Source organism: Hemibagrus wyckioides, linkage group LG11, assembly GCF_019097595.1.
Source record: "Hemibagrus wyckioides isolate EC202008001 linkage group LG11, SWU_Hwy_1.0, whole genome shotgun sequence".
In the NCBI taxonomy this organism is placed as follows: Eukaryota; Metazoa; Chordata; class Actinopteri; order Siluriformes; family Bagridae; genus Hemibagrus; species Hemibagrus wyckioides.
The window spans coordinates 25,297,093-25,323,151 of NC_080720.1; the positions used below are offsets into that span (position 1 = coordinate 25,297,093).

Genomic DNA, 26,059 nt, shown 5'->3' on the forward strand with positions numbered 1-26,059 from the left:
AGTCCAGGCACCATGACTGCATCTGCATCTATCCCTTGTTATGAACCGAGTAGTTACAGCTGTGTAGGACTGCATTGTTCTGCTAGTCCAGAGGTCTGTCCTTCAAATTTTTACTCTTATTTCCGCTCTAGTTTATGTGTACAATTTTGGTATTTCAGTGTTCATCAAAACATTTCTGTAGAGCAGCTCATATTGCTATTGTGTTTTAGTTTGTTCACACCAGTTGTTTAAATCCAAATCTTTCCACTGGTCAATGCAAATGAACTTGGCCAATGTTCTGTTTGCTTCATTGGATATTGCTTCATTCAATTTGGTTCAATTTTATTTGTGTAGCACTTTGTCTCAAAGCAGCTTTAGAGAAATATAAAAAACTAGAATAGAAACAATCCTTATAGAGGCTTTCTAAGGTGGGTTGAAACCTGCTGGTAACAGAGTTTACTGTAGCTGTCTGAGTATTAGGTCAGTATGATTATTCTTGAAATAAATAAATAAATAAATGATTGGGATTAACTGCTTGGATTCTTTAAGTTTGGAAATTGTATAGAAAATGTTTCATGTTTAATGTAATAATTTAATAATATCATTTATGCTTTTTCATTTCATTGTTTCCCATGTACAGTAAAACAGTACTGATTAATCCCTTTGTAGTATAAATGTGACATTACACATTGGACTTTGTGACATTACACACTGGAAGACTGTATATTAAAACATAATATGATATTGATTTTTATAAAGCATTGATACTATGAATAAGATCTAATTGCAAATTGGGGAAGTGGTAGCTCAAGTGGTCTGGGTCATTGACCGGAAGATTGGGGTTCAAGCCCCATCACTGCCAAGCTGCCACTGTTGGGCCCTTGAGCATGGCCCCCAACCCACCTTGCTCCAGGGGTGCTGCAACATGGCTGTCCCTGTGCTCTGACCCCAACCCCCAAGGACTGGATATGCGAAGAAAGGATTTCACTTTGCAGTTATAAATATGTGACAAATAAAGATAACTTAACTTAAATGCTGCTATGTTGATGCATGGGATTGCTGTCGTTATAACAATTAGCAAAGATGGTTTGGTGTTACACTTCACCGCAAAAGTGGTGAAATGTTCAATGGATGAACTGGGAAAATACCTTCTTCTATAAAGATATTGTGAAATTGAAAAGTGACGTGATGTCTGAGCAGACATTTACTGAGAAGTAAGTAATGTTGTATAATATTTCAGATGAAACACACGTTGCATACTTTTGGCATACAGACATTAACCAGATAGCATAAGAAAGCTCATCTTTTTCTTGATGAGAAAATGATGTCGTGAGTTGGATGTGGGGAGGCACCTTTCGAGTTTCTAGAGTTAAATAGGCATGGCTCCTTTAAGGGTACTGAGGAGGGGAGGATGAGGTGTTTTGTGCATGTGAGAGAGTAGAGAGAGAGAGTAGTGAGAGAGAGAGGATGCTTATTATAGGCCTAAAATACTTTGTTAAAACAGCAAATTCAGGCAGTTTGCTGTTGTGATGACATCACTCTAGCTTTCCTGTATAAAATGAATAGATAAAAAGAGAAGGATGAGTGTAGTCTGTCTGTGAGTTTGACTATGTGAATTTGGTGGGTGTAGAATTAGAGCAGTTTAATCAATGTTTTAATGTATTACAGTGGGGAGAAAAAGCACTTTGGCTGTCCAGGAGCATTGCTGGTTCTTCCCAAAACCACAAGCACATTATTCCCATATAGGATTTATGATCCTTCAGAAGCTCTACATGAAAGATTGAGGCCTATAAAACAGAAGAATTATGTGGAGATAATAATAATAATAATAATAAAAAAAAAACATTAAGGATAACACATGGTGGGTCTTTCTAGCCATAATAACAAGAAAATTGCATTTTCTGAAGAAATTGTTGTAGTAAGAAAATGCTGTTTTACCTGAAGCAAGTTCCTAACACATTAATATATTGCTAATATGTAGCTGCGGCATTGCTAGACAGTTAGAACAAAGATAATAGTTGCCGCCCCCTTGTGCATAAATTAATTTAAAAAGAGACCGTCAGCTTCGGTTAATGTTCACATTTACCATCAGCATTAGGGGGGAATGTGGTCTCTGTGATTTTGACAGTGGAATGATTGTTGTGCTAGACAGTCTGGTTTCACTATTTCTAACACTGCTGGTTTCACTATTTCTGAACTTCTGATCGCCTGGGCTTTTCACATACAACAGTCTCTCCAGTTACTCAGAATGGTTTAATAAAGACAAAATATCCAGTGATGACCGGTCTGTGGACAAAAATGCCTTGTTGATAAGACTGAGAATGTTCAGACTGGTTTGAGTTGACAGAAAGGTTTTAATATAACCAATTAAATAACCACTCTATAATTGTGGAGAGCAGAAGAGCATCTCGGAGTGCACAACACGTTAATCCCTGAAGTCGATGGTTTCCCCTTCCGTCAGCCAAGAACAGAAAGCTGAGGCTGCTTTGGACACACGCTCAACAAACCTGCAGGACAGTTGGACAGTTGGTAGAAAACCGTGGCTGATCTGAGTAGTCTTGATTGGTGAATGGGCAGAAGAAAAAGTGAAATATTCTTTGATTACATGCACGTTTGTGTGATGGATTTATTGATTGTTAGATAGATACTCTGTGTGGTTGTTGGTAGAATATAAATGTTAATCTGGGAGGACTGGGAAATAAATAAACAAATTGTGGGTCAGAATGTTTTTTCTAATATAACTTCTAATCTAGTTTTTAATTAAAGGGTAAAATGTTAAAAATGGTTTTAAAAAAAAAGGTTTTAGTGTTAAAATGCTAAAAGAAATCCATTTGGTTGCTATGGTGTGTCTAATTAGTTGCTATGAAAAGTGAAGTGTGCAAAGGTTAAAAGGCTAATGGACATGGTAAAGTGTTAAAATTAAATTTTATGGCCATTAGGAGGCTTAGTCCTATTTATGCATAATACTTGCATACATACTTTTTGTAATTTTAATGGATGTCTGCTGCAACTTTTGAATAGCAGACTGAGGTTTCTCTTTAAACAAATGCATGTGACAAAATTGGAATACCCATAATGCAGTTCTCCTCAGTGAGCCAAGGGTTTTGATACGTCACAAGAGAACTGTCTGCAAGTTGTAAGTATGTATTGTGTGTGAAACTGAAACACTGGCCAATTTAGTGTTGGAGGTTTCATGGCTAAATTTGACCAGCCTGGTGGCCAATCTTCATTGATTGCACATTCCACCAGTAAGAGCAGAGTGTCAAGGTTTAATTAGCAGAGTAATAGCACAGTTTTGCTTAAAATATTGCAATGCACACAACATTATGGGTGACATATCAGAGTTCAAAAGAGGACAAATTGTTGGTGCACGTCTTGCTGGCACATCTGTGACTAAGACAGCAAGTCTTTGTGATGTATCAAGAGCCACGGAATCCAGGGTAATGTCAGCATACCACCAAGAAGGATGAACCACATCCAACAGGAGTAACTGTGGACGCAAGAGGAAGCTGTCTGAAAGGGATGTCCGGGTGCTAACCCGGATTGTATCCAAAAAACATAAAACCACAGCTGCCCAACTCACTGCAGAATTAAATGTGCACCTCAACTCTCCTGTTTCCACCAAAACTGTCCGTTGGGAGCTCCACAGGGTCAATGTACATGGCCGGGCTGCTATAGCCAAACCTTTGGTCACTCGTGCCAATGCCAAACGTCGGTTTCAATGGTGCCAGCAGCGAAAATCTTGGGCTGTGGACAATGTGAAACATGTATTGTTCTCTGATGAGTCCACCTTCACTGCCTTTCCCACATCTGGGAGAGTTACAGTGTGGAGAAACCCCAAAGAAGCGTACCACCCAGGCTGCTGCATGCCCAGAGTGAAGCATGGGGGTGGATCAGTGATGGTTTGGGCTGCAATATCATGGCATTCCCTAGGCCCAATACTTGTGCTAGATGGGCGCGTCACTGCCAAGGACTACCGAACCATTCTGGAGGACCATGTGCACCCAATGGTTCAAACATTGTATCCTGAAGGCGGTGCCATGTATCAGGATGATAATGCACCAATACACACAGCAAGACTGGTGACAGAGTGGTTTGATGAACATGAAAGTGAAGTTGAACATCTCCCATGCCCTGCACAGTCACCAGATCTAAATATTATTGAGCCACTTTGGGGTGTTTTGGAGGAGCAAGTCAGGAAACGTTTTCCTCCACCAGCATCACGTAGTGACCTGGCCACTATTCTGCAAGAAGAATGGCTCAAAATCCCTCTGGCCACTGTGCAGGACTTGTATCTGTCATTCCCAAGACAAATTGATGCTGTATTGGCCGCAAAAGGAGGCCCTACACCATACTAATGAATTATTGTGGTCTAAAACCAGGCGTTTCAGTTTCATTGTCCAACCCCTGTATCTGTGCAAGTCGGTCCATACTATACTACTTCAGCCGCTGCATCATCAGCCAAGGGTTGCCACATCCGCTCCGAAACGACCTCATCATTGGGCGACAGTATATAGCTGTGGTGAAAACCAATGCCAGCATTGATGACTTGGCTTGATAACCCTGGTTTGGCACTTTCTGCCCTGACTACATACTTGATCTCCCCCTTGGTTTTTGTTCAGTTGTTTAGATTTGTGTATTGTTTTTGTAAATATCAATGTACTGTATATATTCACTGGTAGTAGGGGTGTGACTGCCATTTATTTTGGGCATGGCTTGTAGTCTCTGTTTTTGGTAAGGGAGTTTAAGGAAGAGAATTGCTTTTTGGTTGTGTTTTATTTCTGTAGGTCAGTTGGTCCCAGAAAATAATGATTTTCTGTTTTTTTTTTGGCCCTGGTCCACAGTCAAGTTTTCCCCGGTTCCATTGTGCTGTTATATTAAAGTATAACACACTGAGTTAACTCCTGTTGTGTGTGTCTCATTCCTGGCAAGCTCTAAGGCACCATATACTTATTCCACTCTATTTTATACATAATCCCTAGCCTTTACTCCTGCTGTGTGCCCCGACCATAGACTGGGTCATAACAGAACTCTGAGAAAAGTAATAGCATACCTCTCTCAACTCTTTCAATAGGGGCGCATGTTTTGAGGCATGTTTTTTGACCGTGATACAAATGGTGCAGAACTTAATACATGCCAGAAAAGTGTCTGGGGGGGAAAAAAAAAAAAAGATTTAAAGCTGCAAACAAGCAATTTTGTGGGCCAAAGCACCCACCTTCTGTGAGCCTCACATGAGATGTGCTAAAGTTGTTGCCTAAGCAATCACAAGAACGTAGAGCAATAATTTCGGGATTTCAGGAGTAGTGTGTAGTTTCACTCATGATGTGTAGGTTTTAAACATGCAAAGTGTTAGTAGCTGCCACTACTGCTCTGCCCTGTGGTGTTGTTTGTTGCTACTGACTTGTATTCATGGTTGTTAATATCATTTCTGTTGATAACCTTGGTTTAGACAGATCTCATAATGAATGAGCCATATTTAGTGAATAGACAAACTTTGGAAGAGATTTAAGCAAAATGACATACTATTGTAACTTTTGACCAGTAAGTGGCGATTTCACAAAATTTGTTGCTCGGGTCATGGTCCTGAAGATGACCACGTTGATGCATTCTGCTAGTCAGAGGTTGGGAATTACAACATAAATATAAAATCTGTAAATTTTATTTCTTGAACCTGTATGAATACATCTGATGCACCACAACATTGTTCACCATGACAATAGGACTAGATTAGGATTATGTAGAAATCATGTAAAAATTGTTTAATCCAAGCAGTGTTTGTGTTTACATGGGCCTCTGGTCAGTCATATTATAGAAACACCCCCTATGCCCTTACAATGCCCACAGAGAACCAGAGAAAAATGTACTTTTCTTAACAACTTGTGACAAAGTTGTATAATTTGTTCATTCATTGTCACATGATCTAGAATTTATATTTGCCTGTTAAGCAGTGTTATTATAGTAGCTAGGTTATTATCTAATTGTGAAGTAGGGGTGTAACAATCTGATTTTCACAATATTTTGAAAAACGAACTAAAAAGTTGAAAGCAGCTTTTTCAGTGGCAAAACACCCAGATTCGGTATGCCTCACATTCACAGATACCCCACAAATGTTGCCTGAGCAATCACAAGAAAGAAGAGCCATAACTTTAAGCAAAGGGATTCAAGAGTGTATGTTTTGACCACGGGCAGTGGTGGAATTCTTTGACTGTAGGAGGAAAGGTCCAGATGAACAAATGGGCAGTAGAGTTGTGCTGCTGTTGTATCTGTTGCTGTTGCTGCAACCTGTAATGTTACCTGCTGCTACTTTGAGATGTTGACAGGTATCAAGGGGGACCTATACAATATTAGCCATGTGGCCTTAATGTTATGGTTGATGGGTGTAATAACCCCTAGAGAGGTTCTCCACTAGATTTTGGGGCATGGCTGTGGGGATTTACCCATTTAGCCACAAGAACATAAGTGGGGTCAGACACTGATGTTAGATCTGGTTGGCAGTCGGTGGTCAGTTTATCTTAAAGGTTTTCAGTGGGGTTAAGATCAGGGCTCTATGCAAGACACTCCTCCACTTACCCTTTTAATCCATGTCTTAACATTGACCCTTAGTTTCAATGAAGGGAAATTGTAATGCAGCAGCATACAAAAATATTCAAAACAGTTGTGAGATTCTATCATTTCAAATAGTGCATCTCAATACTGTGTATTCAGAGCCACTGCTCCAAAGCCATCATAAAAAGTCAGACTATAGTTTCATATGTACATAGGGACAAAGGTCTGGCATTTTGAGGAAATGTCCGCTGTGTGGTTATGTTTGGATGAAAAAGGGTGAGGCTGGTAAACCAAAGAACAACATCCTAACCGTGAAGCATGGGGGTGGCAGCATCATGTTATGGGGTGCTTTCTGCCAGAGAGGCTAGGGCACTTCACCAAGTAGGAAGTAAACTTATGTGGATATATTGAAGCAACAACTCAATATGTCTTTAAGACATCAGATAGGAATTCAAAGCTCAGTCACAAATGGGTCTTCAAACTGGATAATGGCCCCAATTGTATGTAAACATCTGACCCACTGGGAATTTGATTAAAGACATAAAAGCTTAAATAAATCACTTTCTCTGCTGTTATTAGGATATTTAATTTGTGTATTAATGTAGTCCTAACTGATTTAGGACAGGGAATGTTTTCTGTTAACTTTAAATAAATAACATGATTAAATGTAAGTTTTTTTTAGTGCATATCCATTGCTTTTTGTTTCACATTGTTTTTATTTACAAGAAGCTGGGCAGAACTGAGGCGAATGATGGCTAATACAAGACTACTGGATTAATGATTTATTCCCTATAGGTATACATTGCATTTGACTATATGGACCAAACCGATTTCTAGGAAATGCAGGATTTATCAGGCCAATGGGATTCAAATGCCTCAACTCTGAAATATTAAAATGAAATTTTTAACATTAAATATCTGAAATGTTTAACATTAACAATTAAAGCAAAAAAGGGTCAGTTAATAGACTTAATTGTGTTAGCAATTTTTCTGTATTAAGGTTGTTGTTGTTAGATGAGAACATTAGTAGATAGCTGTGAGCTTTACAATGATCACTTAACAACTTCTTATATGAAGTGATTCTAAAACTTGACTTCTGCTCAAGAATGCACAGACGGCCACTCCAGATGTTGAATTAATTGCAGACAAATTAGTTTATCATGTGTCTGTACTACTCTGTAATAAGTGCTAAATGTCTGTGAATTCTCTGTAATCAGCATGCTGTCACTCTTCAGGAAAATGCAGTCCAAATGTTAATTATTATGCCATTTGTGTATTCCAAATCCATGTTGTCTACAGTAACGTGCTGGTGTTGAATGTATATGGACACCTGATTATCAGACCCAAATGTGCTTTTTGAATATCACATATCAAATTCATTTCCAGCTGTGCATGTAATGTAATTAATGAGAAAAGAAATTGACAGAACTGTGATTAAGCAGAGATGCTTTTGTTTGGAAAGAAATGCTTAACTAAGACAAGTGATAGGTGATTGTGAGTCCAGCAGAAGGCTGTTTAGAATTCAGTTAATGCTAGATGAAAACATGTAAAGAAATTTATCAATTTAATGTTCAGAAAGTTTTTCAACAACTATGACTGGAGGAGTTTCAGTGTGGTGAGGTCTGTACAACCAGGTAGAGGCAAAAATAAATGCCCTCTCTGGCATGGTGAGTAGTGATCTCCAAAGGGGACCAAAGGGATTTAGTCCACATCTATTAAATTTACTTCCTTTCCCAGTGGGTCCCAAAAGTATTGGAACACCAGGGCCAGTTGCTTTGTTTTTGTTGTATAGTTGGTTTGGAATCAAAAAATGAATGAGATGATGGATCAAAATGTTAGTTGTCATTTACTGATATTTACATGATGTCTTTATGAACTTGGACCATGGCATCTTTTGTTTAAACCCACCCATTTATCAAGTGATCAAAAGTATTGGAAGAATTCACAATCCCCCATTTGGGGAGAAAACAGAAATTACAACATGCCACACAGCATCTGCAGATAGGGTTTAATGATTTATCCTGTCCCAAATACAAGCATTGGCTTGAGTTTCCTGCATCACTTGATATAACCTATCCTTAATAACTAAAAATTTTGGGTGGAATATTGCAGCTGTATTTGCTAACTTTTACTTGGTCAGTGATGTGCCTCAGGGTCATGGAAACATCAACAAGGAAATCATAGAGCCCTAGTTAACTTTTGTGCACCTCCTATGGCCCTGTCTTCCAATGCAGTACACCTTCCACACCATGTACATGCCTTGCTACTGCAGGATCCATCTATAAACATTCTCATACCCATGTCTGAAAACCTGGCCAGTTTGTTCCAAGAATAAGTGAATGGGTGATGCAAGGACTAAACATTTCCTCTGCTCTGTGGTTTTTTGCCTCCAGATTGACTCGCCAGGTCCTCCAAGGTCTGCTGTGTACTGCCTTGTATACTCACTGACATGCATTATGTTTCTGCTCAAGGGATGCCTGCGGCACATCAGCTGGGGGAGACATTCAAGATGGAGGAGGGGGAGGGTATAAAATGCAGGGTGGGAACTGGGTTTGGGGGAATGGTTTTTGGAGTTCTGGCACCTTGGTCACTGGGAGCTTAAAACAGAGGGGAAGAGACAGAGAAGAGGTGGAGAAAGAAGAATGGCGAGAAAAAGTAGAGATGTTCAATCCCACAGATGCTGCCCGTTGATCCTCCTGTAGCTGGTTGGGTTTGTCTTTGTACACTGGTGTTTGACACTGTACCAACTCTGCTGTTCCTGCCAGGAGACATGTTATGAACGGCACCGCCAGACCAAGAAATCCTTCAATGTACTGGTGCTGGAAATGTTTTGCCTGTTGCCAATAAAGCTGGTCCTGGTGGGCACTGAAGGTTGGTTCTTCCTCTGTGGAGAAAGGGACCTGGGGGAGACATCAAAGAAGAAAGAGAAGGAAGATAGAAAATGCATGGTGAAAACTGGGTTCAGGGGACTGGTTTTGTAGTGCTGGCACGTTGGTCACTGGGAGCTAGAATCAGAGGAAGGAGAGAGAATAAGAGTGAGAAAAAGGAGAGCCATCTGCTACCGCAGATACTGCCCAGTTGATCCTCCAGTAGCTGCTTGGGTTTGTCCAGTATTGTCCACTTTTCTGTTCCTGCTTGGAGATGTGTGATGAAATGCTGCTCTGAAACCACTGGATCAAGAATTCCTTTAGTGTCCTGCTCATCAGACAACATCCACTGCTGACAGAATTCCTTGAGCTGCTGCACAAAGACGAATGGACGGTCAGTTTTCATTTCCATTGCTGCACCTCATTTTTCAAAGTCTGGTACTACAGGTGTATGTGACGAGCTGGCACACTCTTCCACTGGTCATCCACAGAGAACACTTTGCGGGCTCAGACTCCAGCGTGTGTGGGTGTGGATGTATGTTTGGTTGTGACCTTTGTCAGCTCTTTCTTCTCTCTCTCTCTGGTTCACAGCATTCTCTGTAAAAGTCAAACAAACAGCATGTAAGTATTTTTGCCAGAATTGCACACAGATGATGATTATCATCTGCTGGTTCAGCTTGCCTCCTCTTTGTCCACAGCTGATGCTCAACCACGCTTAATTATAAACTGCTTAATTAAGAATTCAGCATTATAAATTAGGACTAGTATTTTTTGAGAGGACACATTTAATATGTTAAACAAGATACACTTGTTTATTTCAAATCCACCCGTGTGGAATTATATGCTTGCACAATAAAGATCACTGACTTTTTGCTGTTATGAAGACCAAGGAGCTGCCCATAAATACTTGGGAATATCATTTGTGATTTGTGAACATCTATCATTTGTGTAGATTTTTAAATATTTCAGAGGTTCATCTAAATAATTCTTTAATTTTGTTTCTTTAGAGAGTCCGTTCAAAAGGAGCAGAAAAAAATCAAATTGTAATGTATGATGTAACACGGTAACACATTCTGGAGCTACTGTATATTTCCTTTTAGCCTTTTATAGGCCTCATGCTTGTTCTGTAATTAGGTGGGCTGTGTGACAGCACAGAGTGAGGAGAACATGGTGTCAGTATTGCATGCCATGGCATCTTTTGGTTAAGGCCTGGAGTTGTCACTTTTTGGCAGGCTTCACACACATGCATACACATATACAGTGGATATAAAAAGTTTACACATTCCTGTTAAAATGGCAGGTTTTTGTGATGTAAAAGAAAAAAAACCTTTCATCCTTTATCATAAATCATGTCAGAACCATGCTGTATGTTAATGTGAAAAACAATAATCATTTAAAATTAATACTTAAACTAATATACTAAATTAATACTTAGTTGAAACATCTTTAGGTTTATCACAGCATTCAGTGTTTATAGGTAAAAGTCAATCAGTTTGGCATGTCGTGACTTCTTCCTCGCAAAAGTATTCTTACTCTGATGATCTCCTGTACACAGTAGGGATGCCACAATACATATTATATAATATAATATTGAACCGTTCGGTACGACCTCCATGGTTCAATATGCGTATGTGAACCGCAGTTTTTCGTTTTTTTCCTTAAAACAATAATAACCAGGCGTTTTTAAAAAAAAAATTTCTTCATCCGTTCTATTACTCTCTGTACCTCCTGTTTGTGTTTGCCTGTACTGTAGGTCTACGCGCTGAGACAGACACGCCTCCCCGTGAGTAAATATACAATTGGTGAGCGCTAAAGTTGGGGCGGTGACCATGCTTGTAATGCTGGTGTCAGATTTCACTCTAACCCTGGAGAGCGGTGAAGTGAGGCAGAAACACGAGGAAGCAGCGCCGTGATTCAGATCTGTGGTGTGGGAACATTTGTTGTTGACCATGATGCCGATGAAACAAAAACAGTTAGATACTGACATGGAAATACTTCCAACATGACCACACATCTACAGCTCCATCACCCAGAGATATCACTGTGTGGAAGCGGGAGCCTTTTTTCCTGACCTCTACGAAAAAACGCGCAAAAAAATTGAAAACGCTTTGGTTAAAGAACAAAGTCTTGCTCTAATAACAGATAGCTGGAGCTCGGGGGTAACAGAGAGTTATCTCACAGTGACTGGTCATTACAGAGAGTTATCTCACAGTGACTGGTCATTACAGCGCGGATTGGGAAATAAAGAGCGCCGTCCTCCAAACCCGTCTCCTGTAGTAAAGTCATACAAGTGCTAATTTTTATATCTCACTATTTTCAGTACACTTTCATTGTGTAAGTTGATTTTTGCATTTAAGTAAAATAAAGAGAATTGCAACTAAAACCAGTTTTTTTTCTTCCTAACATACTTACTGTTCCTGTCACCTAAACAAAGAATAGTGGAAAAAAAACTTTAATTTGTCAAGCCATCCGAATTGAACCGAACCAAAAACCGTGGGTAAAAACCGCGGTACGCATTGAACCGTGGGTTAACTGTATTGTTGCATCCCTAGTAACACAGCCCTCTTTTTTGAGCTTTTTGATTGGATTTACATCTGGACTCATTCTAAAACCTTGTCCTTGTTTTGGAGAAGCCATTCCTTTCTTGATTTGTGGTGTGCTTCACTGTCATGCTGAAAGGTGAAATTCCTCTTTCTCTTAAATATTTTAGCAGAAGCCCTAAGGTGTTACACCAAAATTGACTGGTATTTGGAGCTGTGTGTGATTCCACCCACTCTGATTAAAGCCTCAGTTCCAGCTGAAGAAAAACAGCCCCAAAGCATGATGCTTCCACCTCCATGCTTACCTGTTGAGGTGGTTTTGTAGGTTTTTTATTTTATCATTTGGTATTTTTGCCAAAAAGTTACGCTTACAATTTTTAGTTTGAAAAAAAGCCTTCCGTCTTGTCACCCTCTTCTGTAGTCCAGACCTATAAAGAATATGGGAGATTGTTGTCACATGTATTGAGCAATCGGTACCTACCAGAAATTTCTGAAATTCTTTTGACATGCTTGAATGTTAATGGTTGATTCTGAGCACTGCCTCAATCTCAATTATAAAAAGGTTTGTGCACTTATGCAACCTTTTTCTTTTTTCTCCTGAAATGATTCCTATTGTTTTTTATTTTAATAAATGAATTGCAATTTCACAATAAAGGTAGAAAAGGTTCTGACATGATTTTATCTAGGTTTTATTTTTTACACAACACAAACCTGCCATTTAAGCAATGTGTAGACTTTTTATATCCACTGTATGCGTATAGAGTAAGAGTGCATGGTCATGCTACAGAGTGACATCCATGTAACAGGGCCTTGTTTCTGCTTGTTTTCTGACTGTCATACACAGAAAGGCTTGAATTCATCGCAGTTATTTGGCTGTAAAAGTTTGGGATCTCATACATTTATTTTAGTCAGCAGCCACAGCCATCTTCCTGTTTTAAGAGGGAAAACATTTCTATGTTACTTGACTCCTTTTTTACGTCTTTGCTGATTTCCTCTGCTTACACAGTCCTTTCAGGGAGCTGTACATTACTTTTATCTTAACATATGCCATACTAAAATAGTAGTATGGCATATGTTTAGTCTTGTGTACAGAGCTTTCCATATGTTGTACTTGACTTGACCCTGTAGGCATGTATACGGATTGGAATAACAATAAAACGTGATGGATTGCACCAGTATGCACGTTTTTACAGATTTTCCTAGTAGTTAAACCCAACAGTTCCTAATTCTCCTTGTCTGTGTTTCCCAGGGGGCCGTTTAGTGTGGTGCGCAGATGTATTAACCGGGACACAGGACAGCAGTTTGCTGTGAAGATTGTGGATGTGGCCAGTTTCACCTCCAGCCCTGGACTCAGCACAGAAGGTGAGTTTATATAGAAAACACATCCTGGCTACTCTGGAGCTCTGCGATGACGATATGAGATACAATGAAAGAAGGTTAGATTATACAATTTTGGTTGTGATTTTGTTTCATTTAAGAGGTAATATGTTTGTAATTCTCCCCTTAAGCAAAAAAGAACTATTGTACAAAGTGTAATTTAAAATATAAACATACAACTTATTATTGCAGAACTTCAAGCATTTTGCATTGTATGGCTAAAAGCAGCCAGTGTTTCTAAGGTATCTTTTTCTTTTCCCTAAACAAATAAATATATAAATTCTTGTCTAGAATAGGGCAAATGTTTGGCCATTTACACCTCTCTGCGTAGGAATATATTTATGTATCTATGTCCTGGAAACAGGAATGAAGCTGAATCCCACATGGCTTCCTTTTCACTATATATGTGCTATGCATAGGGTCATTCTGTATTATCATTTCCTGGTCCTGTCTCTGCTCCTTGTTATGTCTTGTGTGCATCATCTCGTACCTGCTTCCTAACTAGTTTGTCTTTATATACCCACTTGTTTTGCAGTATGTTTGCAAGATTTATGCTATGTATTTGTGAGACTCTGAGCCTTATTTCCTGATTTTCTTCTTTCAAGCTACCTAGCCTCTTTGTTTTCCTTTTTGCCTTTGCTTGTGTATCCTATTTATGATAATGGATTATCCCTTTTTGGTGATTCTTGCCCGTCAATGTACTGACCCTTGCTTTGGACTTGGATTATGATTCATATTTTGCCCGAAATAAACACATTAATTTTTAGCCTTCTTGATGCTTCCTGATAGCAAGAATAGATAATAAGCACATAAAATATCACAGTATGGGTGAAATGCAGCTCATGCATGTGTGTAAGTGTGTGTGCGCCATGGTATCCTAGGCATTATCCTGCTAGTTTGGCACTGTACTGGGTTTTGGCTGCGGCACACTGCCATCTGCGAGTGTATGTGCCTGTTGGGTACAGGCCAACACTGAGACGGAAAGAGGGATGAAGCTCAGGCTGTGCTATTCTGAAGGAATTTGTGACAAGCCTGAGACAATAGCTCTTATTCATGAATTAAAACGGTTCCATTCTGAGTAAGTATTAAATTGATTGTGTGTGTGTGTGTGTGTGTGTGTGTGAGCGTGTCCAGTGCAGAGTGTAGTAAGATGACTCTTCGTGTTACATAGCCGGCATAATGATGCTGTATATAATGTTGGATAGAAAGACATCTAATTTAGATTGCCTGTGTCTCTAAGCAGAGCAAATCTTGATAGGTTTAGCTGACTAAGAGGGGAAATGACAGTGTATAGTGGTAATAATAAAACTGCAAAAACTCTGAATGCCAACAGTCGCAACAATATGTAAGCAAGTACTTCAGCCTGTTCCTACTCAGTTTCTAGCCAGAGATGGATCAACATGAAAACTGAAGGCCTGATCACTGAAAAACTGAAAACTGTTCACACATATACAGATATTTATGAAAAGCTTTTTCCTTATTTTTGTAAAAAATAGGGGAAAAAAACAGCATGGCCAGAATTAATTCATTCATGCATTCCTCTTCAGTTACTGCTTTATCTTAATCAAGGTCATGGTGGGTCTGATCATGAGGTGAATCTTTGCTTATGGTTATACTTTTGTCTTCATTTTTGTTCCCAAAGCAAATTTGTATTGCAAACACATTATCAAATAAGAAATTAAAATTCAGGTTTCCAATTTATTACCTAGACTGTGGACAGTCTAATTACCTAGACAGTATAATTGTCATGTGACAGTTTTATAATAAACCAAAAATATTGTACACTTCTCAAAATATCGTAAAATATCTTTGCTTTGTGCCGTTGCTTCAGCAAAGCATCTCTCACTCCAAGTCAGTCAGACCCTTCCCCTGGTCAGGCATATCACTCCCATCTCCTCCCTCTGCTGTATGTGCACATGCTTACACACACACACACACGCACACAAATCACCTGGCTGCATGTGACTTACCGAGGACCGGGTGTAGTTTTAGGTAAGTAACATTAACCTCTTAATTGTTTTCAATTATTATTGTTTACAGTGACTGCACGCTATTACCATGTCAATCAAATATATCTATTTTAGAAGGATTTAGGACACTAGCGTTGATATTTGACCTCCGTTTATGATAAAAATGGTTACAGTGACACTAATTTCTTAATTTCTGTGAGGAGTGTACATCACACATGCAAAATCAAACAGGTAGTGATAGATATTTTGAATGATCTGATGAGACACATACGTATTCAATTACATCGGTTTCCATTTATTTGTGATCATAGGGCTTTGCTGAACGTCCTCCGTTGAAGCTTTTAGTCCAAAGGTGCACAATTGGAGAAATATTAATGGATTCCCACATGTTTACTTGTATTTCTATAGACAGAATCATCATTTCCATACATTTTTTATTTTAAATTATACAACCTGATAAGCATGAACTGTCATACACACTCCCTCTGTCTAGATATCAGGATAGATAAAAAAAAAAATTAATCAAGTAAAATTTGTAAATCGTATAATCCACCTTCCACATGACAAATATCTCATATAATCAGCCGTATTCTGTGTCTCCGTAGAATACTAACTGATAGAAATGTTTCTACAAATGAAACATATAAGCCAATGTGTGTGTGATATGTACGATTGTGACAATATATGGTCTGTGTGTGTTGTTCATGGGATTTTCATTTGATAATAAAGAATGTTTACTGAAGAAATCCTAAGCAGTTGTAGTGTTAAGCCTAATATAGGAATCTGCAAATAATCTATTTTTGCATTATTATATGATCAAAATCCACATTAGCTCAGAAGTGGTGAGCTCTGAGGAAAAAACATAGTATTAATCTAATAATTTAAGCTAATTTTAGCATGTGACGCTTGATGCTAATTATAGCTATTAATAACAGGCTGAGTACTTCAGAGTCTTGAACAGTAAACTCTTAAGTGGCAGCTTTCTGAAGATACCTTGTCATGTGCCTAGTCAGAAGAGTCATGATCATCAACCGTTTTATTACATACTGCATAATCTTTTTAACTAAAAGAGAGTACAGATAATGTGCTCCAAATGCACCTTGGATCTTCATTCATTTGGATTATTGTAGTTATAGTCATTTTCAGGTCAAATCAGACCTTCATTCAGGCTGCAAGGAGAGCACCTGGCTGCCTGCCTGAGAATCTTCATCAATGGGCCGTGCCCAGAGGAACTGAACTACAAAAGTGTGTTAGAACTGTTTTTCTCAAAGCCCAAGAACATTAAATCTCCACATTCACAGTTTACCAATAGGGATTTAAGTTGATCAACACCATGTCCTTCTTATTCATCTATCTATCCATCTATCCATCTATCCATCTATCCATCTATCCATCTATCTATCTATCTATCTATCTATCTATCTATCTATCTATCTATCTATCTATCCATCTATCCATCTATCCATCTATCTATCTACTAGAATACAACATTCTTTATAGATCTAGCCTTAATTTTCTCTCACGGTGCACCAAATTGCATGTAACCAGATGCATTTTCATTAAAATGTACAAAATTGTCTTTCAGGGATGTCCACCCACTACAGCCCATGGGAAAAATTGTAATAGAACGCATTAAAATAGGACACCTCTGATATTGACAAATAAAATTTTCATGTGAACAAAAACAGTGAAAACATATTTACGTTTTTTTCCACCATGGAGGGTGTTGTGTGTGTGCAGATTGTGTGTGTGAAAGAGAGATGGAGAGCGAGAGAGAGACCCTATGACACTGCACATGTTAAATTCACATTCACATATAAGAGGCAGGTGTGGCACATTAAATAGCTCATTCCCCAACTCCCCCACTGCAGACTCCCGCTAAACCATGCCCCTACTTGCCACAGTTTGGATGGTGCCTAAGACATAAAGCAAGATTCAGCTCACCACTTATCTGAATAGAAGATAACTAAGATGAGTTGACCGCTATGGGTACCTTTGAAAATTGCATACAGTTTTCTTGATTTTGGCTTCAGTCATGCTGAAACAATATAACTGACCATTAAAAGCATCTTTGATTTTGTGTTACATTAGGGATGTAGATATGTATATTACCCTGTAATAGACCTCTGATTATCATGTGCTTCATCTCATCTCCATCACACAAAAAACAGTGGGTGCCATTTTATACGCTGTTTTACATTTGAATAGAGCGGAGTATAGTGTAAAACAGAGGCGTCAAAATAAAGGCCTGTGAGCCAAACACAGCTCAGTGTCTTGTTTCATTTGGTGTGAAAAAATAAGATTGAAACATCCTGTAGTACCTACTGTTACCTGTCTAATATTCACCCCTGCCCCGTAAAGTAATTACTGCCTGAGTTTTTGTACATGACACTTTACAGCACACAGTCTGCTGTGTTTAGTGCAAGTTGGACTCAAAGAATTTGACACCTCTAATATAGGAAACTGCATTCTTTACTTAGCTTACCTGTCTTTGCTGGTGTGTGTCACATCAAACCAGTAAACCTGCAGTTTGAGGTAGTGTGTGAAATCTGTCTGAAGTTTTGTGAACAAAAACAACTCTGAGCTACTTTTTTGGCCTGCTTATATGAGGCCAGAATAAAATGCTGAGTATATGTACGTGTGTGTGTGTGTGTGTGTGTGTGTGTGTGTGCGTGCGTGTGTTCTCGCATGTATGCATGTGTATAAGTGTGTGTATGAAAGATGCTGTATTAAAAACGGCACATGCTGTGGATTTCCTGGCATTAAGAAGTGAAATGTTGCTGTTAAGAAGGTCAATGACTCAGTCATATTAACACCCACGGGTTTGCTATTAATATTACAAGCATGGAATATTTAGACAAAAAATTACATTATATTTTAAGAGTGTATGTGAAAAATATTAAATGTATTTATCAGCCAGAGGCTCCAGCAAAAAAGTTGAACTCTGTAGCCTTGCAGTCACTTACAGTTTCCTTTTCAAATTAATGACATTTTAGAAATTTAGTTGTCTGCAAGCCTAAATAACTGTGGATTGTGGATTTTAGGAATTTACAAAACTCTTATTTGATTTTTAGACGTTCAAATAAAGTAGAGAGACAAATTTTGATCAGTGAAGCATCAAAAGGCCTTAAGGAAGAAGTTTTTTCTTCTTCTTTCGGCTTTTTCCTTCAGGAGTCGCCACAGCAAATAGTTTTTCTCCACCTATCCCTATCTTCTGCATCCTCAACACTTGCACTCACTAGCTTCATATCCTCATTTATTACATCCATATACCTCCTCTTTGGCCTTCTGACAGACAGTCTGAACCCCTGAAAAAATGAGAAAGGAGGGATAAAGTATAATCACAGTCGAATCAGAGATTAAAGAAGTCCTCTTATGATGGCATCTCTCAGTTTTGTTGTTGGTCGACTGTGTGATGCAGCAGTCTGAGAAAGGGGCAGAGCACATCTTTGCCCCCTCTAGTGTCCCTTTAGGAAAGAACAGTGACGTCAGCCTGTCTGGCTTTAGCACAATGGAGCTGATGAGGTATGTCATGCAGGCTGCTGCTGCTGCTGCTGTGTGTGTACACTGAGGATCCCACTCATCACAACACACTCACACATGTAAAGGTTGTTTTATTGGTTATTGATAAATAAACAGTTTTAATCATACAGAAGGTGTGAAATTTGTGATCTATAGGCTTCATTACTATTAAATTGATTTCACTTAAGATAGTATCTGATGTGTGTCCTATCTTTTTTTTTCTTCCTTTGTAGATCTGAAGCGAGAAGCTAGTATCTGTCACATGCTGAAGCATCCTCACATTGTAGAACTCCTGGAAACCTACAGCTCAGATGGAATGCTCTACATGGTTTTCGAGTTGTAAGTCAGTTAGTCGGTCTGTCTGTCATGATGAGTGTAAATAAAAGTGTTTTATTTTCCCTAACACATTCTTTCTCCTCTGCTTGTATAGTATGGATGGCGCAGATCTTTGTTTTGAGATTGTGAAGAGGGCAGATGCAGGTTTTGTCTATAGTGAGGCTGTGGCCAGGTATTTAGCCATATTCTTATTTTTTCCTTGGATATTTCTGAGTAGCAAGCATATGTAGTTTAAAACTCTGCATCATTTTATCTTTCTCGCTGCCCTCAGCCACTACATGCGTCAGATATTAGAAGCACTGCGCTACTGCCATGACAACAATGTTATTCATCGAGATGTCAAGGTAAGACTGTTCTCCTATATTAATCTGTTAGATACGCAGTCAGTGTATGCAGTCAGCCTTTGTATATGCGTTTGTTGCTGTAGTGACCATTGTTTTATTATTAAATTTTCAGTTTCAATATAGAGATTAATTTGCCAGACCAAAACCGCCATAACTAAAGTATAAAACATAATGGGGCAAACTCTTATAGTAAAAATAATTAATGAATGAATGGTTCAACTGATGTGGCTCAACATGAAGTGTAGCAATTTCCTAGAAGTTAAACCTTTTTATTACATTTACAGTTACAGATATCTAATGATGTGGAATGTGTACGAAATAAGTTGCTTCTAGTTATCCTTCAGGGGACTTCTTGTTTTCCTTGAAGTTATTAAGACAAAAATGATCACAGCTTGTAATTTTACAGTCCTCTTTAAAAACACTGACACTCCATCCATAAATAGTATAAAAAGATATGCTTATGGAAACCTTCACCATATTAGCAATATCCAGTTTTCTGAATTAAATGACACCTTGGTAAATCCATTGTTTATTAGGCTTGGATTACATGGGCTGTCTGCTGTACAAGTCCTTGTAAATGAGCTGTTACTGTAGAAACAATCATTTCTTTGAAGGAGTCTTAGAACAGTATAAACCTTTATGTTGCAGCCAGCACTGCTGAATATGGAATACACATAAAGCACATGGAATACACACAAAGCTGTGTATGGAATATTAATTAATCTGACCAGACAGAATCAAGAATTCAACAGTGCTGTTTATATATTAATTGCTGTCTTGCAGTGGAGCAAACACAATGACTAGAAGGTCTGAAACAGATGGCAATGACATATACGTAAATGTGGTGAGAAGATTGCGTTAGGGGTCATGTTTGTGATTGGATTCTATGAGGGCTGATATTTATTTTTAATTCTACTTTGTATTTTATTTCACATACAAGCCAATGTTACTGCCTAGTACTCAAAACCACAGAGCTGTCAACAGTGAGGGGATGAGAAACATTACCACTCTCTGCCTTACCTGAAATGAGTCACAGTATAAAATCGGTATACTTGAAGGGGGCTCTTAACCACATGTGTTCTCACCGATTGTTTAGTTCCTTGAATAAGTGCTGACAAATCATTCTTGCAACACTGACCACATCCCTCTTCTGGCTTTACAATTTTTTTGACTTTGAGACATCATGTGCTCTGTGTGTGCTAGAATTTGTGTGCATCTGCATCTTTGTTCTTGTGATTCATTTAACAAATTTGCAGTGCAGTTATTTCTCATCAGGAAAATAATTGCTTTAAAGAGTCCTCACACATTGTTTAACACTGAGTTCCAATGATCACAAATAGTATTCTAACATTCCACCTATAAAATTAGCTATTCGTAAACTATTGATTTTACTCAGTTTGGTTTTGTCAATTTTCACCCATTATCATCACTATACATCACTGAGTTTTGCAGTTTGTAAGTCTGAGGCCACTTAACCATTTGTCCATGGTTTTACAGCCATGTGGTTATTTAAGGGAGTTTTTGTGTAGCTGTGATTTTTTTTTTTTTTTTAGTTTACAGCTTTGATCAATGATATTTTTCAAAATGGATCGAGTGTCCTATACTAATAATACATTTTGGCACATTTTTGACCATATTATCAGATTTTAGCAGAAAGAATGCACGGCTACCTTTCTCTTATAATGATGGACTTTTGAAATGTCCAGAGGAAGTGCTGGTATAATCCACATATACAGTCCTTTAGCTTTGTGAGGATCTTCACGCTTTGAGATTGACTGAGCACTGAATCTTTCCATGATCCATCTGTTATAGTCTGAAGAGTCTTTCGTGTAAAGGCTTCTGTATTCTCATTTAGAGTTCATACCCTCAGAGTTCATACACATATAGATACATGTGTGAATATATGTGGACATCTGATCATCACACCAATATGCGGGTCACACACTGTTGTCGCAAATCTGTTCCAGCATGAAAGTTACCAATGTGCACAAAGTGGTTGATGTGGTAGAATTTGAGTGGCCTAAAAGAGCCCTCACTTCAACCTCACTCAACACACTTGGGATGACTTGGAACACAGGCTGCACAGTGCTTTCTTCCCCAACACTTATAGCTACATTACAAAATCTAGTGGAAAGACTGTTATGTCTTTAAATGTTAGACCAACTCCATATTAATGGCCAATTTGGAATGAAATGCCCAACAAACACAAGTGGGTGTGGTGGTCAGGTCTCCACATACTTTACAGTTACATTTCTGTGGTGTTTAGCTTGGGACTTGGGACCCAGATGCCCGCTGGAACTCTGTGGTAGAGGTGTTGATGGTGGAGTGATTGAACATACAGAACAGACGGGAAATAGCACTTAGTGTGGCCTTACGCACTGAAGCTGATAACACAAAGTACATCAGAGGGTCCAGGCAGCTGTTGAGCGCTGAGAGGAGCAACATAAACTCATTGGCACGGTCTATATGACGGCGCATCTCACAGGGGGTCTCAGTAAGTTGAGAATGCACATAAACTCCCCTGAAGGCATGGTAAGGCACGAAGCAGACGGTGAACAAGAAAAGTACCACAAATGACTTTTTAGCAGCACGGGAGTAGTGGCCTGCATTAGGCAGGTCTGGCTTGTCATGGGATACTTGCAATAGACGCCGGGCAATCTGCCCATATGAGACCACCAGAAGCAAGAACACCAACCAGAAAATGGCCACCATAAATATGTTAAAGTACGCCTTTCCGCGTGCCTGTCTTCGAGACTTATACTGGAAGCACTTCCCCTGCTCCTCGTTGCCCTCAGCCAGTGCAATCATAGGCACCACAGCTAGAAGTGAAGCAATCCACAATATACTGCATGCCACCACACTCCATCTGCTTCCCTTTAGCCAGCGGTGGCAGCAGGATGCCCATGTTTTTGGCAAACCTTGTATCTTGACATAGCGGTCCAGGCTGATAAGACCAAGCAAGGTGATGCTTACATACATGTTCATATAGAAGAGGTTGCCAACAACTTTGCACATCCTGGGCCCTAAGGGCCAATAGTTGCCCATTGTGTGGTATAGGATGCGGAATGGCAGGCAGGCTACAAGCACTAGGTCAGCCAGAGCCACGTTGATGAGGAAGATGCGGACCGAGTTGTGGCGTGAGTGGAGGAAAATGAAGACCCAGAGAGCCAGCACATTCCCTGCCAATCCAAATAGGAAGATGAGAGAATAGAGCACAGCAAACAGCACACGCTGGGCATCTTCTTCCAAAGAGCAGGAATGATTGAGTTCTGAGGCTGTGTGATGGATGAAAGAGTTGTTTGACAGCATGTCTGTTCGGTTAATAATGGTGTTTGTCAGTGCAGTTGTCATCTTCTTGGTACAGTGGTGTGTGTTTATTCAGGCAACTTTAAATTGTGCCCTGTAGAAAGGGGGGGAAAAAGAGGTTTTCAGTTTAAATGGCAATGTTTGTCTTAATATAGAAAAGCTAGAAGACTTACACACAGACTGGCAGAAAAATAGTCTATACATGACATTAAAAAAGACTTGTCAGAGAATCATGGCACAATATGATGATACGTTATGGTCATATGACATATGTGGTTAAGGTGTTGGAGTACTGGTCGGAAGGTTGCATATGTATAATAAGGTTGCAAATGTATGGTTAAGATAAAAGTCTCTCTGATTTAGGGTGCCTTTCAAATACCATAACTGTAAATGTAAACATTCTTGCGATTCAAGTACTCACTTGCAACACTCACAGATGTACACTCACAGAGCACTTTGTAAGTAAAATATACTGGGTAAGGCCTCACTTTGCTCTCAAAACAGCCTCAATTCTTCATGGCATGAATTCCTCATGATGTTGGAAACATTTCTTTTGGTTTATGTTGAGATCATCATACAGCATCATGCAGTACCTGCAGACTTTTCTCAAACATATTCTATTGAATTCAGATCTGGTGACTAGGAAGGCCAATGAAGAACACTGAATTCATTGTTCATGTTCATGAAGTCAGTTTGAGACATCTTTTGCTTTATGACATTTATGGCATTATTATGCTGCACGGGAAAGGATAGGTAAATTGTGGCCATGAACGGATCCACATGGTCAGCAAATTGGTTATGCCATTCAAGCGATGATTGATTGGTTGGCCAAAAATGGTATTAAATTGTATTACATTTAAAGTAGAAACCATCCCCACACCAGTTACACCACCTACATCAGGTGTAGGTGTACAGGTGTTCCTAATAAAGTGCTCCATGGGTGCATTTACACATAATAATGGCTAAAGGTAAAGTGTGCCACTGTGAGCCCAGTATAGGTAATTTTCACTCATGTTTTACGTTTGTATAATTTAGATTGCATAAACACAAACATTTGAGTTCCAGCAATACATATTTTGTATTATTAAATAAATAATAATACAATGGGTATTTCATTCAGCATCAATTAGATAGGTATGTCTGAATTAAATGCAGTCCTACATTAAAAATAACAGCAGAAATGGAAAGAGCAGGCTACCAAATTTCATGTTTGTATCTCCAAAAATAAGAATTTATTTGAAAGGAAATCTTTAAAAATCGCCGAAAAATATCCAGAAATTTTGATGAAATTTCCGAATTTCATACGATCATATCTCAAGTTCTAATAGAGATATTTTTAAAATTTGTAACTTGTATGTCTATGTGTATGGGTTACTTGTAATATTATGTTATAATGTGCAAACACTTTGGAAAATAATCACTGTGGTTGCTTTTAAAGCAGGAATCTCTTTACACTGGATAGTTGCACTTTGCAGTCTCAACAGTTTATTTGAAATGAAATATATAGTTACATGAAATTTCTGGAGCTGTCATTCAAAAATGGAGTTTGAATGCTGTAATCTTTGGTGTATGTAAATTTTTGCTTTTAACCATAGATCAACAAAAATTTATATGCTTTGACCATCTCAGTGGCTTAATGTCTTAAAATCATTTATCAGAAAAAAAAGACTTGCCATTTCATGGTCTTAAAAAGTCTCGTTAAATAGATCTGTGAAGCCTTCACTTGAAATTTTCACACATTTAATATTTTCAGTAAGGGTTCAACCTAATGAAATATTAGGGAACATGAGTAAACAAATAACACATTTTTATCCATTCTGACTATAATGATGAGCAACGCTACGTCAGCCAGCCCTGAATGAAGACTGAATTGCCCCTAATTAAACTGAACCTATTAAACCAGAGTCAACTGATAGAAAAGACATGCTCACTTATTTTGATCTTTACCATCAGAATCAACACAAAACATTAGACAGACACAACTAAATAAAATCCACATTACATTCAGACTAATTCAACCTTATTTTAACCCTTACAATAAGAGTCACAGCAATTCAGCAAGCACATAGTACGGTTTTAATTTATAAGAGCTCTCACATGCAATCCCAATCTTCAAATCTTCAAAACAGGACCATAGTAAATCTTTCCAAAGATACCTTTTTCAAAAAGCATTCACAGAACTGTAGACATCTCTCACCCCAGATGTGGTGTGTTCAATGACTGATAAAGACTGGGGGGGGAAAGTGCTTCATGGGTTTATTTAAGGTATCTGTGAGCTGAAGCTGGAGCTGAAACACAGACGCTTCATCCAGCAAGCTAATGATCCAAAACACATCACATTACAGAGGATAAAAGGAAGGAAAATAATGAAGTGATGGTCACATTCAAAACCCAGTAGAAGTGATATCGTAAAAACTGAGGTGAACGGATCCACAATCTACCAGTGTTTCTGAAAAAGCAGTATGTAATAAAATGAACATACTGCTATAGAATTATTATACAGTATGGATAGGTCTTACAGTCTTTCACATTATTATTTCTAAAGTGAAAATATAATGCATGAAAACAATTACCTACCACCATTTACAGTGCACATCACTTTCTCTCCGTGAAGTGTTGTACTCCTTGTTCACATAAAAAGTCACATAAAAGTCTTCAATCTTTTTCCAACCCCAGTTTTACTTCGTAATTATTCATTTCTTTAGCCCCCTTCTTGATGCTGTGATCAATGCTGTCTGAAACACATCTCAGAGTCTTCTGCCTTTCTGTTGACCTTTCTTCCTCTTCTTTGACTGCAAACGCCTTGCATGTTGGCCTGTTCTCATTTTGTGGCTTTGCAAAGGAAGAAATAACCACAAAACAGAAATGAGTTAGCTCGTTTACTGTGAGAAGTAAATATAGATTTGTGAATAGGTTTATCTAGTGAAATAAAGGTAACATTGAAAAAAATATAAACAAAAGGTTTGAAATAAATACAACAAAATATTATTTTACTTATAAAAAGTGTATTGTAATGTTTTTTAATATTTATTTGGTATTTGTTAACCTTAGTGACATTGAAAGCTGGCCCCTAAGCTAAAGGGCTGTTTAGATTCTCCATGGCCAGTTATGTAATGTTACTTCATAATAAAAGGCATTATTTCTGATACTGTTAATTCTCAATATGAAGTCCAAAGTGCTGTCACTGCCAGTGCTGTAAGCCATCATTAGGCTGAAATCAAAACAAACCCACCACAGAGGTAGCAAAAAAGCATTAGGTGTGACGAAATCAA

The 26,059-nt window shown here is 38.5% G+C and overlaps 2 protein-coding genes across 10 annotated transcripts in view; one reads left to right on the plus strand and one right to left on the minus strand.

Annotated features, from left to right (window-relative positions):
* Window positions 1-26,059, plus strand: part of caskb (calcium/calmodulin-dependent serine protein kinase b) — a 57,053-nt gene that overhangs the window by 3,855 nt on the left and 27,139 nt on the right. For all 7 annotated transcript variants that reach the window (XM_058402978.1, XM_058402981.1, XM_058402977.1 and 4 more), the window contains exons 2-5: window positions 13,182-13,294; window positions 19,035-19,140; window positions 19,232-19,309; window positions 19,409-19,481. In XM_058402978.1, coding sequence (XP_058258961.1) covers window positions 13,182-13,294; window positions 19,035-19,140; window positions 19,232-19,309; window positions 19,409-19,481 — 370 coding nt within the window. The remainder of the gene's footprint in view (window positions 1-13,181; window positions 13,295-19,034; window positions 19,141-19,231; window positions 19,310-19,408; window positions 19,482-26,059) is intronic.
* On the minus strand, window positions 18,879-25,557 carry LOC131361625 (probable G-protein coupled receptor 34). Of its 3 annotated transcripts, none has more exons than XM_058402986.1 (2): window positions 25,361-25,557; window positions 18,879-22,881 (listed from the first exon to the last, which is right to left on the minus strand). In XM_058402986.1, the coding sequence occupies exon 2, from the start codon at window positions 22,830-22,832 to the stop codon at window positions 21,744-21,746; it is 1,089 nt and encodes a 362-aa protein (XP_058258969.1). In that variant the 5' UTR covers window positions 22,833-22,881; window positions 25,361-25,557; the 3' UTR covers window positions 18,879-21,743. The 3 variants fall into 3 exon arrangements, with proteins under 3 accessions (XP_058258969.1, XP_058258968.1, XP_058258970.1); XM_058402985.1 differs by having other exon boundaries at window positions 25,365-25,556; XM_058402987.1 differs by lacking the exon at window positions 25,361-25,557 and adding an exon at window positions 24,944-25,025.

What these genes read in the sequence shown, in the direction of transcription:
- LOC131361625 (XM_058402986.1), bottom strand. Translation starts at nt 22,832, where the DNA reads ATGACAACTGCACTGACAAACACCATTATTAACCGAACAGACATGCTG.